Source organism: Bidens hawaiensis, unplaced genomic scaffold (genome assembly GCF_021521415.1).
Source record: "Bidens hawaiensis isolate Kalapana, Puna unplaced genomic scaffold, B.hawaiensis_p1.1 tig00015346_1, whole genome shotgun sequence".
Taxonomy (NCBI): domain Eukaryota; kingdom Viridiplantae; phylum Streptophyta; class Magnoliopsida; order Asterales; family Asteraceae; genus Bidens; species Bidens hawaiensis.
Window position 1 is genome coordinate 402,174 of NW_027492370.1, and position 18,906 is coordinate 421,079.

The 18,906-nt window shown below is 36.0% G+C and overlaps 3 protein-coding genes across 3 annotated transcripts; 1 reads left to right on the forward strand and 2 right to left on the reverse strand.

The window, feature by feature from the left end:
• Window positions 1-969: 969 nt before the first annotated feature.
• On the reverse strand, window positions 970-3,085 carry LOC143549005 (large ribosomal subunit protein uL1z-like). The gene is made up of 5 exons (XM_077040025.1): window positions 3,066-3,085; window positions 2,460-2,679; window positions 2,180-2,362; window positions 1,323-1,523; window positions 970-1,231 (listed from the first exon to the last, which is right to left on the reverse strand). The coding sequence occupies exons 1-5, from the start codon at window positions 3,068-3,070 to the stop codon at window positions 1,178-1,180; spliced, it is 663 nt and encodes a 220-aa protein (XP_076896140.1). The 5' UTR covers window positions 3,071-3,085; the 3' UTR covers window positions 970-1,177.
• A 787-nt stretch (window positions 3,086-3,872) lies between these two features.
• On the reverse strand, window positions 3,873-6,773 carry LOC143549004 (patellin-3-like). The gene is made up of 4 exons (XM_077040024.1): window positions 6,231-6,773; window positions 5,048-5,172; window positions 4,703-4,853; window positions 3,873-4,637 (listed from the first exon to the last, which is right to left on the reverse strand). The coding sequence occupies exons 1-4, from the start codon at window positions 6,633-6,635 to the stop codon at window positions 4,383-4,385; spliced, it is 936 nt and encodes a 311-aa protein (XP_076896139.1). The 5' UTR covers window positions 6,636-6,773; the 3' UTR covers window positions 3,873-4,382.
• Window positions 6,774-12,103: 5,330 nt separating this feature from the next.
• LOC143549003 (protein SUPPRESSOR OF K(+) TRANSPORT GROWTH DEFECT 1) lies at window positions 12,104-18,382 on the forward strand. The gene is made up of 8 exons (XM_077040023.1): window positions 12,104-12,733; window positions 14,917-15,022; window positions 15,618-15,816; window positions 16,525-16,593; window positions 16,670-16,744; window positions 17,233-17,331; window positions 17,836-17,991; window positions 18,117-18,382. Exons 1-8 carry the CDS (start codon window positions 12,259-12,261, stop codon window positions 18,240-18,242), a joined length of 1,305 nt encoding a protein of 434 aa, XP_076896138.1. The 5' UTR covers window positions 12,104-12,258; the 3' UTR covers window positions 18,243-18,382.
• Window positions 18,383-18,906: the final 524 nt, after the last annotated feature.

The window sequence follows — 18,906 nt, forward strand, 5'->3', positions numbered from 1 at the left end:
TCATTTTGTACCCGGGGTTAGAGATGGCCAAAAAAACCGGTTGGGGAACCGGTTTACCGGTTTAAACCGGAAACCGGTTTTTACGAAAACCGGTTTTTTAAAAACCGGTTTGACCGGTTTAGAAACCGCCGGTTCGTCTTTCGGTTACAAGTTCTAGATCCAAAACCGGTTAACGAACCGGTTAATGGAAAAACCGGTTTTTTTTATTAACCGGTTATGGAAAAACCGGTTAACCGGTTTATAAAAAAAACGGTTTATAATGGCTATATTAACCGGTTCTAACCGGTTTCTAAACCGGTAAATTCTAAACCGGCTATATTAACCGGCTATATTAACCGGTTATAACGTCTTTCGGTTGTAGTTACCGTTTTGCCTTGTAGTTACCGGTTTGTTTATACTGTGAAAAAATAATGGTCTTCATTAAATACAAAATATAAAAAACAAATATTCGTATTTGAAACCGCGAAATTTAAAAAAAAAAAAAAAAAAAAAAACCGGTTAATAAAAAAAAACCGGTTTATTAACCGGTTCTAACCGGTTTCTAAACCGGTCCTAACCGGTTAGGGTTTTGACAGCAAAAAACCGGTTATTAACCGGTCCGGTTATTAACCGAACCGGTTTTTTTCCGGGCCAAAAAAAACCGGTCCGGTTAATAACCGAGCCGGTTTTTTTAAAAAAACCGGTTTGTGCACCTCTACCCGGGGTGAAAAAAACCGGTTCCGAACCGGTTCGGGTTTTCAAGGTGAACCCGAATTGTGCACGTCTACAAATCACCCCATTTTGTAGCCCCTCCACAACACATAGCCTAACGTTTGACATCTTAGCCTACATTTTCTAATATATTCTTAACTGCTTATTTACATTCCTACATGTAATTACAACGATATACAACTTTCAATACTGACTGATCCTACTAATGAACCAATACAGCAACCAATTTCCGATCTGGTATGGCTTTCAAAATTTAGATTTTTGATTGCAAAAACCCTTTTAAGGCATGTAACATCCTAAACAGAATAGAAAACGCAAATAAATCCCAGTAACCATTAAACATAAAGTTCATAGCATCAACTAATACGAGAAGATAACAAGCCACCATAAGTCAAAACCGACACCCACTGTCAAAGAAAAATGCTTCCAAGTATCAACCTCACAACAAATTTAAAACAGACAACACCTAAAAGATGCGCACCGGCTTTCCCATTGTTGTCTTCAAGTACAGGCATCTCACCTGAAAACACAATATAAACACAAACATCAATCCATGGACCATAATGCGGTATCAAGAAAACTAACCCAAATTTGATTAAAATATAACTCACATTCTGCCAGTTCTTCTTCAACAATGAAACAAGAAAGTTAACGCTCATCTGCACGTTTTGGAAAATCTGTTTCTCCTCCATGCTGCAGTTACCAACGGCAACTCCCATGCACAAAACCTTTTTCAGTTGAAACTTAACTGTCGCCTTGGTTTCATTCACCTTAGCCTCGAGGGATTCCTGGTGGCTAACAAGTGTTGGGAACTTTCATAGAATGTGGCATGAACAAAACAATTAAACTCGCGTTTTAACGAAATAAGTTGTAAAAACATGTTATTTTACTAACTCAGCCAAACTTGGGTTGGGTTTAACTGATACACCAATACATAGACTTGTAAACAAACCAAGTCACTGAATAAACAGTTTGGCGCAAAACAGTTTGGCGCAATGTTCGTTTATATTCCATTTATTTATAAAACAAATGTGACAAATTTTGTTCATTTAGATAAACAATAGACCATGAACATATGTGTCATCCGTTCATGTAGGTTCATGTACATTGATTTACGTCCGTTCATTTAAATTCGCTAACGTTTGTTTAAGTTGGTTTGTTTACCTTCGTTATGATATTCATTTTATTTTTTTGGCCCATTAATATTTAGTCTGATTTAAGACTTTATAGGCCTACACATTGTTCTTCCCAGTATTTTTGACTGGATAGCTCAGTTAGGCTCCTTCGTAAATGTGCAATTACGTTTGTCCGTTTATGTTTGTAAACCGTTAACGAACCAACATATAAAAACACAACTTTTCATTTTCTAAACAAACGAACATGAACAAGAAAACATTGGTCGCTTAACTGTTCATGTCCACTCATTTGCCTGGTTAAAGTTAAACATTCAACAAGTTTGCAAGCTTACAGAGTACAGATACAAACCTGCCTTGTTAAGACCGGGGCCCAACAAACGGGGAATTTGCTTGATAACAGACTCAGAAGCCAAAAAAGCCTGGTGTTTCTTAGCAAGCTTCTTCACAAGCTTCTTGTTCTTGTTGAGCTTCTTGAGCCCTTCAACATCCATGTACTCAAGACCAATCTTTTGAGCCTGTAAGCATTAACATACACAAATCTGTTATAACCCAAAACATATATACCTGATTAACTAAACATCTGCACGTAACGAAACGTAGTCAAGTGATGACCTCTTCCACATGCTGAGCATCTCCAAGCATGCAAACCTTCAATTTGGGACGAGGAATGTGAGGCAACTTTACGGTACCGCTGAAGCGTTTGTCCTTTTGTGGGTCGTAGTTCTTAAGCCCGATTTGTAGCTCAATGGTCTCAGTGAAGTTACGCTTCTTCTCCTTAGCGTCGGTAGTGATTTGGGTAATGGCTTCCCAAAGAGCTTCACTCTGAAGCTTACTGCCAAATCAAATACTCAAACTTCAGATAAAATGAATCACATCCACAACGATAAGCGGTCACAAAAACAAAATAGTTGAAGTAAAAATTTATAAACCATTTCAGCACATTCATGTTTTACAATTTACAAGCCTAGTTTGCCAAAATAGACCAGATTCATCAACTAATTAACAAATACATATAGCTATAGATAATTTTATTAATATATATACTAACTTATTAATATATATACTAACTACTAAGCATAATTATACATGTTAAAATCAATTAATTAAAATTAAAAATCATAAAAACTGGAACAAAATGCATACAAATCAGATAAAATACATATAACATATCAATTTAAATACAAATCAAAACTCTAATAGCTGAATATAAACACATACCTCATTTTCCGTTAGGTTTTCCTTCCTTAAACCTCTCTTCTGCAGAAGCAATAACGAATAATCAGATTAAACACACTAACGTAGCTAACTTATTGCAAATTAAATGTCTAGCAATACAAAAAAAATGGAATGTAGTTGTATTTTATCGTCATCTGCTTCGAATCTAACGAAGAGATGAAGCGTACAGATCCGATTAAACGATTGAAAGATGATATATATGCAGATAACGTAACAGTAAGATTGAGGCTAACGAAGATCGTTACCTCCGGTAGAACCCTAAGAGCTGCGCCGACCAAGTTCCAGAAGAAAGAGTGGGCTGTTATATGACTGATCTAATAAGAGGAAGGTGAAACCCTAATTGGGCCTGAATCGTGATTACTTTGACCCAGAAACAAATTGGTTGGGTTGGGATACTTTGGATTGGGTTGGGTTACTTTCTTTAAAAATAGTTTTATTTGTCATAAGGTGGAGGTCAGGAGGTGCACAAATCGAGTTTTTCAAATACCCGGCCCGGTTCGGGTCTGGGTAATGACTCCACAAATCGAGTTTTTCAAATACCCTGTGAATCAGGTTCGGTCGAGTATAGGTTTTGGTACTAAAATGCATACCCTATCCGTACCCTACGGGTAGGGTCGGGTACGGATTTGGGTATAAAAAAACCGGCTCCAATTTTTTTTCCTATTCCGGGTAGGAGTTTTTTGTGCACCTCTATTACAAGGTTCAAAGGTTGTTGTAACCTACTCTTTACAGAGGTATATAAATGTATTTTTGTCACTAAGTTTACAACTTTGCATTAAAAGCATAAGCCAAGTCCTTCACATACTTGTTTGTTACATTACTTCTTTATCAATATGCATGAAAAGGCAGACTTCCTTACATGTTTGTTCACTCCCCAAATATTTACCGGAGATAAGAGTCCATAGTGCGATGGATCATGGATTCATGGTCGTTCATTATGATCCAAAACGCGGTAAATCAATTATTGGTCATTGGGACATGGGTCGGCGTCTCATGGTTTCCTCTACAGGAAACTCTCGTACGACCCTTTAATCTTCACACTCCAATTCTTAGAATCACATACTATTCAATTAAAAACAAGAATTGGGACATACAAGTAATCAAACTGATCAGCAACAATTTCATGAATGTCAAAAGACATCAATACAAAAATCACACGCCTCTTGAACATAAACAGAGCATCATGTAGCCAAAGTCATACCATACAAATTACAACAAAGAACAAATAAAACCATAAATAAAAAAAGAAAGAACCCGAACACACGATCATCTATCCATCGATCCTTGATGTAAGTTGTTCTATTCAGCAAGAGGGCACACCTTGAACCTATAAAGCAGTGTTTTCTTCTTCGAGGTCGGGTTGTCAACATTAAGAAGTATCTTACCAAGCTCACTGATCTTGAAACTATGACTGATCACCGGCTCGTCAGCTGGACTCATCTTTCTAGCCTTTTGAATAATTATGGTGTAATGGCTTTCGTTGCTGGGCACGAATTCAGCACTATAACTCACCTCCCAACCGAGTACGCGTAGCTCCCATACTAATAAGCATTTCTGTTATACATTGACCATTTAACCAACCATAAGGATCCAAAACAACATTTTTATGTAAAACGTACCTCGTTTACTATAATCTCCACGGTCTGTTTGGTAGCTGGTTTAATAGTAATCACTGAAGCTGGATCGTTGATTGTGAATTCTGGATTGCAATTACAGTAATCTACACTAAACCCGCCATATTGAACTGGTACATGCTCGGGATTCACATATCTATTAAAAAGAAAAGAAAAGAATCTAACATAACCCGAATTGACCCATTTTCTTTTTAGTTAATTCTTTAACTATGTAATGTTGTTACCTATTTGGCATATTAGAGATAAAATATCACCCGAATCAGGGTCAAAATTGCCATCTCTAATTTTTAAGGAATGAACGAGATGTATATATAAAAAATAAGAGCTTACTTGAAAAGGGTTTCGGGTGTCTTGGCGGTGCTAGCGAATACAAACTTGCTCTTAGTCCTTTGAGTCATGAATGGGCTAATCATTGTGTAGAAAGCTAGATACCACCAAGGAGCATTGATGAAGACCTTCAAAGGTTAAAAACATTATTAATCATACACACTTATTGCACATGGTAGATGTGGCAAAATGGACGGGTTGTCTAACGTATTAAAAAGGTAATTCGTTTGTATATTATATTATATATAACTAACATGTTAAATATCGTTACAAAAACTCCTAGATTGTTAGAATGTTATTAAAAGTATATCTTGGATCTTTCAACCCAATTTGACTCATTGTCCTTTTAGTGTTCTTCTATTAGTTTATTCACTGAATATAGTCACATGCTTATGGGTTTAACGCCCAGAGTTAACGGGTCAGTGTGGTCATGTTTAATTGCAAGTAAAAACAAAATTTTTTGTGTTTAATTGCAAGTAAATAGTTTTACTTTATTTAACAAAAGAGAAAAGCGTGGTTTTTATCCATATGGTTTGTTTAAATCTGCGGTTTATTTCAATAGTTTCAAATTTGTGATTTTCGTCCTTGTGATTTCATTTCACTTGCAATTGAACCCGACCCCACTAACCCTGTTAAGTCTGGTCATTAAACCCATCAGCGTGCCCCTCACGTTAGGGGTAACTTTGTCTTTTTTTCCAAATACACCCCAACCCCTCATGTGAGGGGCTTGCAAATTAGGACTAGAGATTTTTTGGGAAGAAAAAAGACAAAACAACCCCTCACGTGATGGGCTTAACGGGTTTAGTGTACTTGGGTTTAATTGCAAGTGAAATGAAACCACATGGACAAAAATCACAAATCTAAAACTATCCGACTAAAACCGCAAAATTAGACAAACCACTAGGACGAAAACTTCAGTTTACTCAAAACAAAATGAATGATTATGATTCATTTTTGGTGTTTTGAAATTTAGAATAACCAATTGTTCAATTGAAACAAACATATATTAACTTCAAAAATATGGTTTTGAAAAAAAAATAACTTTCTTTCACCCACAACCATTAAAACTGTTAAAACTGAACCGTCAACCAACCGGTTCAGTCAACCCAACCAACCCGATCCGGTTCTTTTTCATCAAACCCGCCTAACCAAACCATCTACATCAAACAACCAAACTAAAACTCACTTGTTTTTCCACAAACTCCGGGTAATTATCCTGCAATATCTGCAAAGCTTGCCTAGTGGCTACCCGAAGCTCTCGCTTCGCTAGCCCGGGCGAGTTCTTCAAATCATTAATCTGAAAAACAGTATTGACCCCACCAGGCCCAAAATCCAACATCCTAATACTCTTCTCAAGAAACTGAATCCTCCACCTCAAAAACCTCAACCTCTTCTCACCATCAGAAAACCATTTCTCATACAACTCTTTATTCTCAAACTCACCATACACGTTATAACACACCGGGTGTCCTTGCTTATCAACCCCATGATTAAACACAACTTTTTCAAGATCAAGATCATTCTTTAAGTCTTGTTGTATTAAGGATTCAATGTCGAATGTTTGGCGCCATTGGAGGGTGTCTTTGAGCATGGTGAATGAGTCTTGGAGTTTGAAGTCTCGTGCTTGTAGGAACTTGAGTAAAACGACGTCGGTTCGGTCGTCTTGTAATATGGGTATGCCCCAGATGGAGATGTGTGATTGGTTTTGTAAAAAGGTGAAGTGTTGGTTGGTTATGGATTGTTGGATTAAGGTTTTGAAGTCTTGGAGTGATTTTGTTTCGGCAGGTGAAAGGTGTTTGTTTTCTGGGTGGTCTATAACTTCGCCTATGGTGGTGGTGGGAGATCCGTGGGCCATTGAGATATTGAAGAATGTGTAAAAAGGAAAAGTGGAAGTGAAAGTAACGGTGTGTGTATGTGTTTTTATTCTGAAGCTTTGTAATCTATATTCTACAGTAGTAAGTAGTAGAAGTGGGGAGAATCTATGTACTACGAGGTGAGGTGGGGGTGGGCCAGTGGGGTCTCTTTCTTTTGACTCAAAAAGTAATTAATTTTGGATTAGGGAAATTAAAAAATATATATATTTGATTGTTTTATGGCGTGTGATATAATCTGGTTGGTTAAAAGTTTCGTTAACGAATGAATAAAAAGTGATTGAATCGACAATATTTATGATGGATATTTTGAAAATTGATTGATTAAAAGATGGTTTATTGATATTGACCATTGACTAATCAAATGAGCATTTTGGTCATTAACTCTTTAAATACCCATGTTAGAGACTGACTAGCGGAGTTAGTTATTTGTTAATCGCGGATCGTTAGAAACAAATACATCTTTAGTTGGGATTACCATCAACCAAGTGTAATGTTGAGACTGTTATTTATCAATAGAGCATGGTTATAGTTATTTAAAACCAAATTTCTGAATTAAAAGATATTTTATCAACATTGATCGGTTAAATGAACATTTTTGATCATTAACTTTTTATATTTAAATTGCTAAATTATTCAAAACTATCTTTCTCCAAGCACAGTTTCTATGTACAAGGTTTTCCTAATACTCCTACTATATACATTTCTTTAGAATTTAAACCCTTTTTGTATAAATGGCGCTTTATTATGCATCTTATTATATAGTTTTTTTTATTAATTGTGTATTTTATAAACAAGGAAGCGACAACAAGACCACCTCCACACCCCAGAGGAAAGCAATCAAACAGCAAAACAACCTACATAAGCTTAAAATTACACCAACCTGACTAATCTAAGAACCTATTTTTTTTATCTATATTTGACCAACAAAAAGCCGAGAGACTTTATATCCCCAATAACGTCTTCAATCTTGATATCCCTAATAACGTCGTCAATCTTAATATTTAGTTAACAACCTTTTTTTTTTACGTTTAACATATATTAAATATTTTAAAACTAATCACTAAATCAAACTTGTTAAGATATATATTTTTTTTCTTTATATAAGTTGTGGACCCCGAAAAAAAAACTAGTTGGGGGAAATGTAATGCTAATATATACTTTTTGAATGTGTGAAAAAATGTGTATGAACTATGAACAAAGTTGTACTAGCAATCGAGATCTACTGATATGATAAGATAACTGATAAAGTAATCAAGATTGTGACTGTACAAAGACCTTCTATTTGGTTCAAAATTTAAATTTAGGCAATAAATTCAGAAAAGACTGACTATACACATCACTCAAATTTGGCCTGTAGTTAAAAAATCATTTTTTAAAATATAAATTTTTATTAGACCCCAGAAGGCCAGAAGTAGAACTCATGTTGATCAAAAACTTAATTCTAGTTCCATGATGGTGGTTTGGCTTTTTCTTCTTTATTGGTGGAATGGTGGCGTTGCTTTGTTTGACTTGTTTTGCACTTTTGTCCCTATTGGTTTAATATAGTTTTGTTGGCTATCAAGAAAAAAAAAACAAAAAAACAACCTTGGCCCAAACTTGAAAATTAAAATGATAATATTGTTTACAAACCCACTTGGCCCAATTCCGAACTCAACAACCACAAGGATCATATTTCTTGTATGAGGATTTGAGTGTTGACAATATTCTCTCTCTATAGACTACAATGATAACTCATGAGATTTATATATCCATTTTAACATAAAATGAAATACTTTATGCACGCCACGAATAATTAGCGTATTAAAGGTAAAACGACGATCACTTATCAGGTTTTTAACTTTGTATATTTCAAGACATGTTGAAAATATCGGGCTCAAAGTACACATAGAACATATATCTCTTGGTTTAACTTATCTAACTAACAAAGACAACATATGGATGAACTCAAAAGATGAATAAGAATAATAATTGGGATACTTTCCCATGAAATCCCATCTTGCCATTTAGTAGCGCACCAATGGCCAGATCTATAAGGCATAGCACAATCCCTAAACAAAAAACTTCAACAAGAAACATGAATTCTTCGAATCAAACATCACTTCCAACATTTTTAAATTGGAAAATTGGTTTTAAATAATCCCAACTATGACCTATTGGTGAATATTCATCTCAACTTTACACTTGCCTGCTGGCAGTACCAACTACCTGTGCATTTGTTTTTAACGGGCCGCGACTAACGGATGTTAACTCCGTTAGTCTTTGTCTGACGTGGCAATCCCAGTTGGCAAAAACTTGATTACGTGGAACGCGACGTGGCGGCTGACTGTGTATTATTATTATTATTATTATTATTACCACCCCTCGTTTCCCGGCGAGCCACCACAACCACCCCTCCTGGCGAGCCACCACCACAACGACGTCGTTTTCAACCAACTTCACGTTCAAGATCGGTAATCGTATCTCACTGGTAATAATCCCATCTGGGTTTGCTTCCAAATTAGCTAAAAACGTATCTTTTGAACAATTGGATGAAACCCAGTTCGTTAATGTCGAGTTTGGTTCAAATTTATGCACAATTTCGTCTTCTAGGGTTAGCAATGTTTCGATTATGACTCATGATTTGAAAACTGGAGTGAAATTAACGTCGTGGGTTGATTACATTGCGATTTTAAAGCGGGTAGATGTTAGGGTTACTGAGTTTGGTCACCCGAAGCCGGTCGAGTCATTGGTTTCGTATCGGGTGGATTTGGGGGAAATGTTGAAGGTGAAGATGTTTTGTTTGGTTTGGTGTCTGATAATTGAGAGAATGAAGAGATTGTGTCTGATAGGGTGGTTGTGGTGGTGGCTCGCCGAGAGGGGTGGTTGTGGTGGCTCGCTGGGAAACGAGGGGTAGGGGTGGGGTACTGGACCAAGAAGAAGAAGAAGAAGAATACACAGTCAGCCGCCACGTCGCGTTCCACGTAATCAATATTTTGCCAACCGGGATGGCCACGTCAGACAAAGACCAACGGAGTTAACATCCGTTAGTCACCGCCCATTAAAAACAAATGCACAGGTAGTTGGTACTGCCAGCAGGCAAGTGTAAAGTTGGGATGTATATTTACCAATAGGCCATAGTTGGGATTATTTAAAACCAATTTTCCTTTTAAATTCCTTTATTATCCGATAACCACTAATAACAGGTATTAATAACATGTCATTTATGTATAACAACAAAAGGAAACTTAAAAGTTAAAAAAATCTTCAACAAGAAACATGAATTCTTCAAATCAAATGTCACTTCCAACATTTTTAAATTCCTTTACCATCCAATAACCACTAATAACAGGTATTCAAAAGATGTCATTTATGTGTAACAACAAGAAGAAACTTAAACTTATTCAAGACAAACAGTGTGTCAGTATATATCTTCTCAGATAACTCCAGACAATCAAATACAAATCATATCCCGCTTAATAATTATGCGAATGAAGCTCAACCTTTTGACTCGTACGATGACGATGCGTAGCCGAATCCAATTTCCCAAACCCAAAAAATACCAACTTTTTCACAAATCCATAGTGCAAGCATCACATGTAAAGGTCCTAATCATTTTACACATGATTAGTTAAAAAACCATCAGGTTAAAAGTCGTAGATGAAGAACTTGTCATGCATACGAGTCAAAAGTAGCTCTTAAAACACTATTGGGATTTAAACTATACGAGTCCAATAGTGACTATAAAGACCAGTCAAAGTTGAAACATATTTTGATAAAATCCATGACGGATCCAACTTATATTGTATACAAGATTCCCTGCTTTATTCAAGCTAGTGGTGGAGATGGACTGCAAGATTGTTGATAACTTTATATGTACATTGACGAATGATGAAGGCAACATGATCAGGTGGGGTTGGCAATGGAAGTGGACTATATCTTCTAACCTTGAAGTGCAATAGCCATATCAAGATGTTGTATAAGTATTAGGTAGGTCGACTAAGGGGCTGTTTGTTTACATCTGAATGGAACCATTCAGATGTAAACATCTGATTCATTCAGACTTCAGACTGTTTGGTTTCAAACAGAAAAACATCTGAATAGTTAAAATTATGTCTGAATCATTCAGACTTATTGTTGTTGCTGAATGGGACAGAGGCTCATTCAGATCTGACTCATTGAGATCTGAATGAACCAAACAGCCCCTAAGACAACCAACTGATTGTACATGCGGTTGTTAAGTCAGGCATTCTCATCAGTAGCACAATTGGTTAACTTGTTTGTTTGGAGGACAACAATCCAACGGGTTCCTACAAAGGTGGAACTTGCATCAAGAGGCGTTACGACCAACTCTGCTTTACGCTTGAACAGTGGATTTAGAACATGAAATAGTTAGCCAACTAGTAACCTCATGTAACATGGTTAAACTAATACGTGTGAAAATTGGAGCATGGCGCCGCTCTCCACTCCACTTATTTTCAACAATTTATGAAGTTACCCTCTAGTTATAACCACATCTTGAACCTTAACAAAAAGCCTTTATTGTGTATTGACCATAGTTGTAATCACAAGGTGGACTTTGTGTTAAACAAGGAATAACAAGATATTTAACAAGCATACTCTCGTTTCCAAGGGGACAGTTGGTAACAAGGATAGATTCATGGACTCTACTTGGTGATGTGTAGCTCCTTCCTGGTCAACATGTTTATTCACTCTTGACTCTAGACAAATTTTTGATAATAGAAATAATATATGATTTTAAATGTACAGTTTGACCGTATAACATTATTGGATCTTGATTCTAATTAAATTAAGTTCGATTCTAAATTTATTTATTTTAAAGTAAACGTGGCTTTTGTTACTGTGGTTTGTCTAAACATGCAGTTTTAGTCTAATTGTTTCAAATTTGTGATTTTCGTCCATGTGGTTTCATTTCACTTGCAATTAAATCCAACCACTCTAATACCGTTAAGTCTGATCGTTAAACCCATCAGTGTCCCCTCTCTTGAGGGACAATTTTGTCCTTTTTTCCCCCAAGTACACGCCAACCCTCCCGTGAAGGGGACTTGCGAATTAGAGTTGGGGTTTATTTGGGGAGAAAAATGACGTGAGAGGCACATTGATGATTTAACGACCAGACTTAACGAAATTAGTGAGATCGAGTAAAAAAGATAATAATAATAATAATAATAATAATAATAATAATAAATCGCGTGACATACAATTAGTATACATTTCTTCGATCCTGCATCACCTGATCACCATCGTCTTCTCCTTTCCCCCCCGATCAAAAAAACCCCCAAATCAATCAATCCATCCATCTAGGGTTTCACCTCACAATCAAATCAAATCAAATCCAATTCGATGTACAGCAATTTCAAAGAACAAGCAATCGAGTACGTGAAGCAAGCCGTACAAGAAGACAATGCCGGAAACTACGCCAAAGCCTTCCCTTTATACATGAACGCCTTAGAGTATTTCAAAACCCACTTAAAGTACGAGAAAAACCCCAAGATTCGAGAAGCTATTACCCAGAAATTCACCGAGTATTTACGCCGTGCGGAAGAGATTAGGGCTGTGTTAGATGAAGGCGGGACCGGCCCGGCTGCTACTGGTGGGGATTCTGCGGTCGCGGCGAAGCCGAAGACCAAACCGAAGGATGGGGAAGGTGGAGGTGGAGATGGGGAGGAGAATTCGAAGCTGAGGGCGGGACTGAACTCGGCAATTGTGCGGGAGAAGCCGAATGTTAAGTGGAGTGATGTGGCGGGGTTGGAGAGTGCGAAGCAGGCGTTGCAGGAGGCGGTTATTCTGCCCGTTAAGTTCCCGCAGTTCTTTACTGGTATGGTACTGTGTTTGGGGCTTTTTAATAGGTTATGATGATCAGTGGTTAATTCATGATTTAGCTGCTAGTTTAGTAGAATTAACTGGTTTAAAGGTGTGATCTTTGAGCTAAATGGTTTATTGTTGTTGTTGTTGTTATTATTATTATCATCATTATTTGCTTAGCTTGTGATATTAGTAAAAGCTCTGCAAAAATGTAGTGTTTTATTACCATAATCCTCAATTCTTGTCAAGTTTTAAGAGTGTTGTTAGAACATGTGTTAATATTGTCTAATTTGCATTAACTGGTTTAAAGGTGTTATTTTTGAGCTAAATGGCTTATTATTTTCGTTATTATGTGCTGAGCTTGTGATATACTGATATTAGTAAAAGCTCTGCAACGATTTAGTGTTTCATTGACATAATCCTTGATTTTTGTCACATTTTAAGAGTGTTGTTAAAACATGTATTAATATTGTCTAATTTGCATTAAATGGACCATTTTTTTTATAGAACCTTTTGGATTGATGCGATGAAGATACATATGTGTTTAGAACTTGTAGGAATGAGAAAACCTTTATCTTTTATATAGCGGGGAATGACTACATACATATAAACTATTACTGTTGGTACTGTGTTTGGGGTTTTATTCCGCGTGTTAAGTTTCCGCAGTTTTTTACCGGTATGGTACTGTGTTTGGGGCTTTAGGTTAGGTTTTTGACTTGTGTGATAATTGTTTATGGGATTAGCTGGTTTAAAGGTGTCATTTTTATTGTATTAGCATAAGCGAGGACCGAGATTAGCAAAGGCGCATAGCATAAACATATCATTATTTGGGGGTTTAGACATATTTTAGGCTTTTTAGGGCTAGTTTAGGATTTGGTCATTTTTAAGGTTTCTGCCGGTTAATTTTCTTCAGTTTTTTACTGGTATATTTGCTGTATTTGGGTTTTTAGTTCAGGTTTTTGATGAGGGGTGTTTGAGGTTATGGAGATTGGTGGTTAGTTCATGATTTGTATGATAATTGTTTTTGGAATTAATAGGTTTGAAGGTCTTGTCTTTTTAGTATTACCATAGTTGCCAAAGGGGCAATAGGTGAGCCTTGGGCCCGGGATTAGGGTTGTTTGAGATTATGAAGATCAGTGGTTGGAATGAGCTGGTTCAAGGTGGTGTCTTTTTAGTTTTACTACAGTTGTCAAAGACGCAACGGGTGAGCCTTGGGCTTGAGATTAGGAAAGGTGCATACTGCATAGCATGAACATGCCATTATTTGGGGTTTTGGACATATTTTAGGCTTTTTTAGGGTTTAGGTTGGTTCAAGGCCATTTTTGAACGTTTCAGTCGGTGTTGTAGAACTCGCTAGGCGCGACCAGTGGGGGGTACCGACTAACGATTAATCAGGTTTATTAGGGATTAATCGGATAGGAGTTTTACATGTAGTTTTTAAAATATACATACTTATACCAAATTTTATATATAAGTTATCAATTTGACTGATTTTGACTAAATATCAGTGGCTAATTCATGATTTGTCTGTTAGTTTATTAGAAATAATTGGTTCAAAGGGCCCGAGATTAGCAAAGGCGCATGGCATGTTTTGGGCTGGTTCCAGGCTATTTTAGAATATTTCAGAGAAGTTTTAGGATTTGGTCGGAATTTGACTCGCTCAAAGGTTCTTGCTTCTTGCAACATAGATTATTATTGTCCTATTTGTTCTCTTAATCCTAAATTAGTGAGCTGAATGACTTATGATCATTATGTTTTTAAGCTTGTGATATCAGTAAATGCTTCATTACCATAATCCTCAGCTCTTACCAACTATTAATGGTGGTGCTGAACAATGTTTATTCTATTATCTAAATTCACATGAAATGTACCATTTATATAGGATTTTTTGGATTGATAGAATAAAGATATATAAATGAAACAAATGCGTTTAGAACTTGTAAGAATGTTCTATGAGTTGAATAACTCATTCGTCTAAGTAATATGTGGTTCTTAATTTTATTTCTCATGGAAAAGCTCTTTATTTGGTATAGTGGATTACTGGCTAATGTGTAGGGGAGGATAATTAGATACAGATGGCTTATTATCATTGGGTTCAGTTATAACATAAGTTCTTAAGAATGCTTGACAAATACATGTTTTTGTGGAGCTGTATTATGTTTTTCTCAACGACTTGATAGTTTGTTTTTGTGGTAGGTAAAAGGCGACCTTGGAGAGCTTTTCTTTTATACGGTCCACCCGGGACAGGAAAGTCATACCTGGCAAAGGCTGTTGCTACCGAAGCAGACTCTACATTTTTCAGGTGTTAAATCTTAATAAATATAGATTAATTCTGTGTATTCTTGTTTTTCATTCTACATACAATGGAACTCTCTTTGTTAGGTTTGTGTCTAGTTTGTACATACAAAATTCTGACAACTGTGGTTAGTGATATCAGTCTAATGTCGCGTCTCTATTAAGAAGATCCTCTTATTTAAATAAAAATTGAAATTGATAAGTTTGTCACATTTCAACTGATTTCATGTTTGAGCTGATTGACATCGACACTTGCATACATACATCACACTGTGGACTAATTTGGGTTGTGATTTATCCAAATCATGTATTTTTGAACGTGTCAAATGGGTGTCAAAGATGTGATCGATATTGTAATGGTTTTTTTTTCGTAGGTATAATTAATGAATTGAATAACTTTTACACAACTTGTCCGACTCACCTGCAACCTCTAATGAAAGGAACTTCCAATTTTCAAGTTAACAATATTTATATTTCTGACTAAAAAGAACATTTGATTATGGTTTTTGTATATTTTTTTTCTTTTTAAATTTTTGTTTTTTTTTTGTTTTCATGAACTTATGCCAATGAGTTGGCAAGTGCCAACTGGTGGTTTGGTGCAGTGTTTCTTCTTCAGACCTTGTCTCAAAGTGGATGGGTGAAAGTGAAAAACTGGTATCAAATCTGTTTCAAATGGCTCGTGAAAGTGCACCCTCCATTATCTTTATTGATGAGATTGACTCTTTGAGTGGTCAACGTGGCGAAGGCAATGAAAGTGAAGCTTCAAGGCGTATTAAAACCGAAATTCTTGTTCAGATGCAGGTGATATTATTAATTTTTTAAAACCCAGAAAGATAAATAATAAATTGATATTAACCAATCAGAAATGTTATGACCACTTAGACTTTGTAAACGAACCCAACGTCGTTTTTACTTTAACTGAAGAAGCTATCCAACACGAACAACTAACAAACGGGGTTTTCTTGTTCATGTATGTTCGTTAAGAAAACGAGTGTGTTCGTGTTCGTTCTGGTTAATAGTATAAATGAATGGCTCATGAACGCAAACAAACATAGCTGAACATAGATGAACAAACGTAATCAGGGAACACCGGTTAGTAAATATGAGCATCAGCCTGTTGGGCCTTAAAAAGATTAAACTAGACTAAACTGCAACGGGTGATATTTTGATTTCATAAAATTACACTAAAAGGTAATGGGGCAATAAAAGTTAAAATGATCATACAAACAAACGAACTTAAGAATTGTTTTGTTCATTTACGTTTATTTATGTTCATTGGTTAAGTACATAAACGAGCGTATATGAAAAATTGTTTCGAACATAAATGAACGAAAGTTCTTGAACATAAATGAACAAACGAGACATGTGTTCATATTCGTTCATTTAACTAAACGAACAAAATGTTATTTTCATGTTCATTCATTTATTAAATAAACGAACTTTCAGCCGAACGGTCCACTTAACGTTCAGTTCGTTTTATGACCACTTATCACCTTTTAATTCTTTCAGGGAGTTGGACACAATGATGATAAAGTTCTTGTACTTGCAGCAACAAATACACCCTACTCCTTGGATCAGGTCTTTTAGAAAATTAATAATACTTGCTAAATATTAATACTCTCCTAAGTTATTATTCTTTAAATAATTGGGTCAGGCTATCCGTCGGCGTTTTGACAAGCGTATATACATTCCACTACCAGATTTGAAGGCACGGCAACACATGTTCAAAGTAATGTGGCCCTCTCCAAATATTCAATATTTTTGCTGCTATTTCTATTCAATTATCGTCTGATATAAAATATGATGCTTCTTTGAAATTTTTATTTTAACATTTTTAATTATTTGCAAGTAAGGGTCGCATATTTAGCTGGTCAGACCAGTTGGGTACAAGTCAACATGGGTTTGTGTCAAAATTAGTAATTTTAATTGACTTTTTAACTTTTTTGATTTTTTTTGAAGCAATTAGCGTGTAGTATAATTACTACAAATGTGATTTTTGTACGCATTAAAAATCAATTTGGGTTTTTTTTGACCCGTTTAACCCAGTTGATTTGTTTCCTCTGTAGCTTAACATTTTTCTTTGTTTTATGTCCCTTATCCATTTGACCCGTTAAGAGGTAGAACATAAATGTCTACCTATTTATTAAAAATAGGCCAATTGGCACGCGTGTTTGCAAATATATAAAAACATTGCATAACATGTGGCTTGATACACAGGTGCATTTAGGTGATACTCCTAATAACTTAACTGAAAGCGACTTTGAAGCCTTGGCACGTAAGACAGAAGGATTTTCTGGTTCTGACATTGCTGTCTGTGTAAGTTCGGTTCTTACATTTACTGCACGGATTTTAAAATAACATTAAGGGTTCTGCTATACGAACACCACCCCCAAAAGTGTGCACAGCACCGGCTTGCTTGTCATATCATACGGGCTGTATGATGTCAAATCAACTCTGCACACCAGAATCCGTCACATCATATGGGCCGTATGACTGGTTGAAAATGATCATACAGGCTTTATGTATTTGTGAGTGGGCACATCATATGACCATTTTGGGACATATGACCATCTTTGTTAGTCAAGAACATCATATGGGCCATAAGATTTGCCCCTCGATTTGCCCCTTGTACGACCCATATAATCATTTTCTTCCTGTCAATCGGCCCATATGACTATTTTGTCAGTCACACGGCGCGCATGATCCGTCAGTGGTGTCTCGATGGTGTCTGTGGTGCTTGTTTAGCTCTGCACATTTGAGTATGTAATATATATATATATATATGCTAGTAACTAAGTTTATTATTTTTGACTTCTATAGGTTAAGGACGTTTTATTTGAACCCGTACGTAAGACTCAGGATGCCATGTTTTTTGTCAACACGAATGACGGTTTGTGGGTCCCGTGTGGTCCAAAACAACCTGGGGCTGTCCAAACCACTATGCAGGAGCTTGCAGCAAAAGGGTTGGCGGCAAAGGTAATGATTACATTTTTCAGGATCAATTAGTTGACCATTTTCATCGACGGGTCAATTCAAGTTATGTTATTGATAGAGTCACATTATAAGCATTCTGATTATTTGAAAATGATATTTTATTGCAGATAAGTCCACCACCGATTATGCGGACAGATTTTGACAAGGTTCTTGCAAGACAGAGGCCGACTGTTAGCAAAAGTGACCTTGAGGTTCATGAGCGGTTCACAAAAGAGTTTGGGGAAGAAGGTTAAAAGAATGGTGAGTCGCACCGGTTCTTGTTAAATGTATCATGCTACTTTGTGTTTATGGATTACTGCTATTATTATACAAGTTTTTCTACATGTTTTTCTTCTTCTGAACTAATGAAAAATGGTGTGATTAACTTTTTAAATTGTTTGTGTTGTCCATGTAATATGATTTTCGTGAAATTGCCGGAGTCATTGATTGCTGGCGTTAGTGTATTTTGCTTTCACTTTAGTTTTATCTACCCTTGTTTCAATTATCAAACCATGCGAAACTTGAGTCATTGGAAACACATTGTAGTGTCTGTAATTTCGGCTAAAACAAAGCCAAGTGATATTTTTATAATTAAGTGAAGCATTATAGGAAACACAAAAGCAGCGCTGTGACTAATTCGAAAACACGGTCGCCATTAACAGTAGTATGCAACGTTAAATACACTGCATAATATGGAAATTTTAAGTAGTAGCATTATTGTAAATAAGTGATATTAAGAATGCAATGTATGCATTTGGTGGTTACAATGTCTTATTGATTGTTGAATACACTGTATGTATTGCTGATGATATATTAATATATATTGTTGCATGCCTGCATACATTACATAGACACTTTTAGTATAGTGTATCCATTGTTGATTACTTGATTGCACTATATTGTGCTTTTGATTTGAAC

Excerpts from the sequence above, each read along its gene's own strand:
- LOC143549005 (XM_077040025.1), bottom strand. Across the intron at positions 1,524-2,179 it reads CAGGTTTGTATCTGTACTCT|TTCCCAACACTTGTTAGCCA; the intron begins GTAAGCTTGCAA and ends ATTCTATGAAAG. Across the intron at positions 1,232-1,322 it reads TGAAGAAGAACTGGCAGAAT|GTGAGATGCCTGTACTTGAA; the intron begins GTGAGTTATATT and ends TTGTGTTTTCAG.
- LOC143549003 (XM_077040023.1), top strand. The coding sequence starts at position 12,259 with ATGTACAGCAATTTCAAAGAACAAGCAATCGAGTACGTGAAGCAAGCC. Across the intron at positions 16,594-16,669 it reads CACCCTACTCCTTGGATCAG|GCTATCCGTCGGCGTTTTGA; the intron begins GTCTTTTAGAAA and ends TAATTGGGTCAG. Across the intron at positions 16,745-17,232 it reads CACGGCAACACATGTTCAAA|GTGCATTTAGGTGATACTCC; the intron begins GTAATGTGGCCC and ends CTTGATACACAG.
- LOC143549004 (XM_077040024.1), bottom strand. The coding sequence starts at position 6,635 with ATGCTCAAAGACACCCTCCAATGGCGCCAAACATTCGACATTGAATCC. Across the intron at positions 5,173-6,230 it reads CGGAGTTTGTGGAAAAACAA|GTCTTCATCAATGCTCCTTG; the intron begins GTGAGTTTTAGT and ends TAACCTTTGAAG. Across the intron at positions 4,854-5,047 it reads ACACCCGAAACCCTTTTCAA|ATATGTGAATCCCGAGCATG; the intron begins GTAAGCTCTTAT and ends TCTTTTTAATAG.